The 2749-nt window shown below is 63.0% G+C and overlaps 1 protein-coding gene across 1 annotated transcript in view; it reads left to right on the forward strand.

The window, feature by feature from the left end:
• The window catches only part of MED24 (mediator complex subunit 24), a gene marked incomplete at both ends in the record, with an annotated part of 11296 nt that overhangs the window by 1889 nt on the left and 6658 nt on the right, over positions 1–2749 (forward strand). Inside the window, 6 exons of the mRNA XM_008942181.1 lie at positions 5–84; positions 578–689; positions 1156–1306; positions 1525–1638; positions 2490–2537; positions 2720–2749. Of these exons, the coding sequence (XP_008940429.1) occupies positions 5–84; positions 578–689; positions 1156–1306; positions 1525–1638; positions 2490–2537; positions 2720–2749 (535 nt within the window). The remainder of the gene's footprint in view (positions 1–4; positions 85–577; positions 690–1155; positions 1307–1524; positions 1639–2489; positions 2538–2719) is intronic.

Below are 2749 nucleotides of genomic sequence, written 5' to 3' on the forward strand. Positions count from 1 at the left end.
AGAGTTGTCTGGAGAGGCTGGAGAAGATGCTCAGCAGCACCAAGAACCGCGCCCTGATCCACATCGCGAAGCTGGAGGAGACGTGTAGGTCCTGCCCCTGCCCTGCCCCGTGGCGGCTGGCCCTGGGGAGATGGCGTTGCCACCTCTCCCTTCCCCCTGCCCGGCTCCTGCCGCATTGTCCCTGCGCCAGCCCATCCATCTTCCAGCCCTGTTGCTGTAACTGTCTCCTCCCTGGCTCCGTGCCACCCTCTGCCCCCTCCCCTCCCTCCACGCTGCCCTTGGAAGAGGAGCAGAATTAATGCGAAGGCTGCGGGAGCTGTTCCTGGGCGTGTGGCGGGCCCTGTGCTCTGCCAGCCTGCTTGGCCCGGCCCCGCACCACCTGCGTCTGGCCAAGAGGCCGTGCCAGGCCGAGCCTGAAGCAGGAGCTGCTGGGTGGCACGTAGACCCTAGGCTTGGGCTCACAGAGGTGGCCCAGCGTGCAGCCCCAGCCTTGTCAGGCCCCCTGTGGTGCAGTGGGCCTTGGGGCCAACTGTCCAGCTTCTCAGCGTGCCCCTGATCACCTGCCCTCCCTCCACAGCCTCCTGGAGCATCGTGGAGCAGTCCCTCGTCAAGCTGGGGGAGAGCCTGAACGGCCTCAGCAGCTCCCCACTGAGAAGCCAGGCTGATGACTGCATCTCCCTCATCAAGAGGTACCTTTGTGCTGCTGTCTGCATGGGCTCAGGGTGAAACTGGTCTGAGCCCTGCACTGGGGGAGCTGAGAACCTCCTGCAGATCTGACTCCCTGCTCTCCTGCCCCTTCCCAGCTTGGACCTCTGCTCCAGCAGTGGGCTGTGGATGGAGAGAGGCCCTGGCATAGGGGAGGGCATAGGGCTAGCGGTGACTTCTGTGAAGGACTCTTACCCAGGGGTTGCTCCTCTGGTGACCCTGGGGCCCGTCACCATCTCTCTGCTGCTCTGGATCCCCCCAGAGCTGCTCCCAGAGCCAGGCTGTGGCACGGGGACTCGGCTGTGCCCAAAGGCTTCTCTGCAGGGCACAGGGGCTGCAGGTGACAGCAGAAGTCAAGGGCTTAGCCAGGAGAGGAGAATGGGTCAGGATCCAGCAAGGATCCATCCCTGCAAGGCTCCAGTGCCCCTGTGCTGCTGTCTCCCACTGCAGCATCCCCACCATGCTCTCGGTGCACTGTGAGCAGCTGAACAAGACTGGCTTCCCCACCGTGCATGCCGTGGTGCTGCTGGAGGGCACCATGAACCTCACGGGAGAGACCCAGCCGCTGGTGGAGCAGCTGATGATGGTGAAGAGGATGCAGGTAGAGAGGGGGCAGCTCGTTCTCCTGCTGGGGACGGGCGGCGGGGCCGGGGCCTCTCTGCAGCTCTGTGCTGGTGCTGGTCCAAGGGTGTGGGCGCAGCTGTGGGGAGCAGCGGGGTCCCATCGACACCCTCACGGGGGGCTGGGGCTTTGGCAGGGGCTGCAGAGGCCCTTTGTTGCCTTTCCAGCACTGAGGGGGTTTGTCTGCGTGCCCCGCAGCGCATCCCCTCCCCGCTCTTTGTGCTGGAGATCTGGAAAGCCTGTTTTGTTGGCCTCATCGAGTCCCCAGAGGGCACAGAGGAGCTGAAGTGGACAGCATTCACCTTCCTGAAGGTAGAGCCCAGCCCCGTGCCGTGCTCCCAGCCCTGGGCCTGCTGCTGCCCTTGCCCTGCATGCCAGGTCCCTGCTGAGCACCCAACCCTGGCACAGTGATTCCCTCTCTGCTCCTGGCCCCCCAGCCCCTGGCTGAGCCCCCACAGCCCTCCTGCAACTGGCTGAGTGTCACTTTGCTGCCCAGGGCCTCCCTCCAGCCCAGCCCCACGCTGGTTTGCAGAGTGGCTTTTGCTGGGGTGTTGTGGGGGGAATTGTGGCCTCTCCAGTGCTGAGTCCAGGGGGACAATCCCTGCCCTAGTCCTGCTGGCCACACTGGTGCTGATCCAAGCCAGGATGCTGGTGGCCTTCTTGGCCCGGTGGAACACACTTGCTCATTTCCCGCTGGCTGTCGCCCAAACTACCCGAGTCCTTTTCCACCAGGCACTTTCCAGCTGCTCTGCCCCAGCCTGGAGTGTTGCAGAGGGCTGTGGTGACCCAAGGCCCTTGGCCTTGTTGATCCTTTTCCCACTGGCTTTGACCCATCGATCCAGCCTGGCCAGGTCCCTCTGTAGAGCCTCCAACCCTCCAGCAGATCAACACACCCACCCCACTTAGTGTCATCTCCTAACTTAGAGAGTGCACTCAGTTCCCTTGTCGAGATTAATGATAAAGGTGTTGAACAGAACTGGTCCCAGTACTGAGCCCTGGGAACACAGCTTGTGACTGGCCACCAGCTGGATTTGACTCCCTTCACCACAGCCCCTTGGTCTGGCCAGTTTGCAGCTTCTCGCAGGCGTGTGTGGTGTGGGCCCTGCCTGGGGGGGCCCTGACTGCAGAGCAGGGTCAGTCACGTCGTTCCCTCTGTCTTTCAGATCCCACAGGTCCTGGTTAAACTCAAGAAGTACCCCCAGGGGGAGAAGGTGAGTCCTGGGGCCGTTGATCCGAGCTCTTTGCCAAGCTGTGAGCACCAGTGAGCTGTTTGTCAGTGGGGGTGGAAAAGGGTCCCTGTCCCAACAGCCTTCCTCTGGCGACAGGGTGCTGTGGGAGGGGCAGGGGGGCTGGTGGTGGCTCTGAGCTGAGTGCTTGGCTTTGTGTGGGGCAGGACTTCACTGAGGATGTGAACTGTGCCTTC

Source organism: Merops nubicus, unplaced genomic scaffold (genome assembly GCF_000691845.1).
Source record: "Merops nubicus isolate BGI_N331 unplaced genomic scaffold, ASM69184v1 scaffold10206, whole genome shotgun sequence".
In the NCBI taxonomy this organism is placed as follows: domain Eukaryota; kingdom Metazoa; phylum Chordata; class Aves; order Coraciiformes; family Meropidae; genus Merops; species Merops nubicus.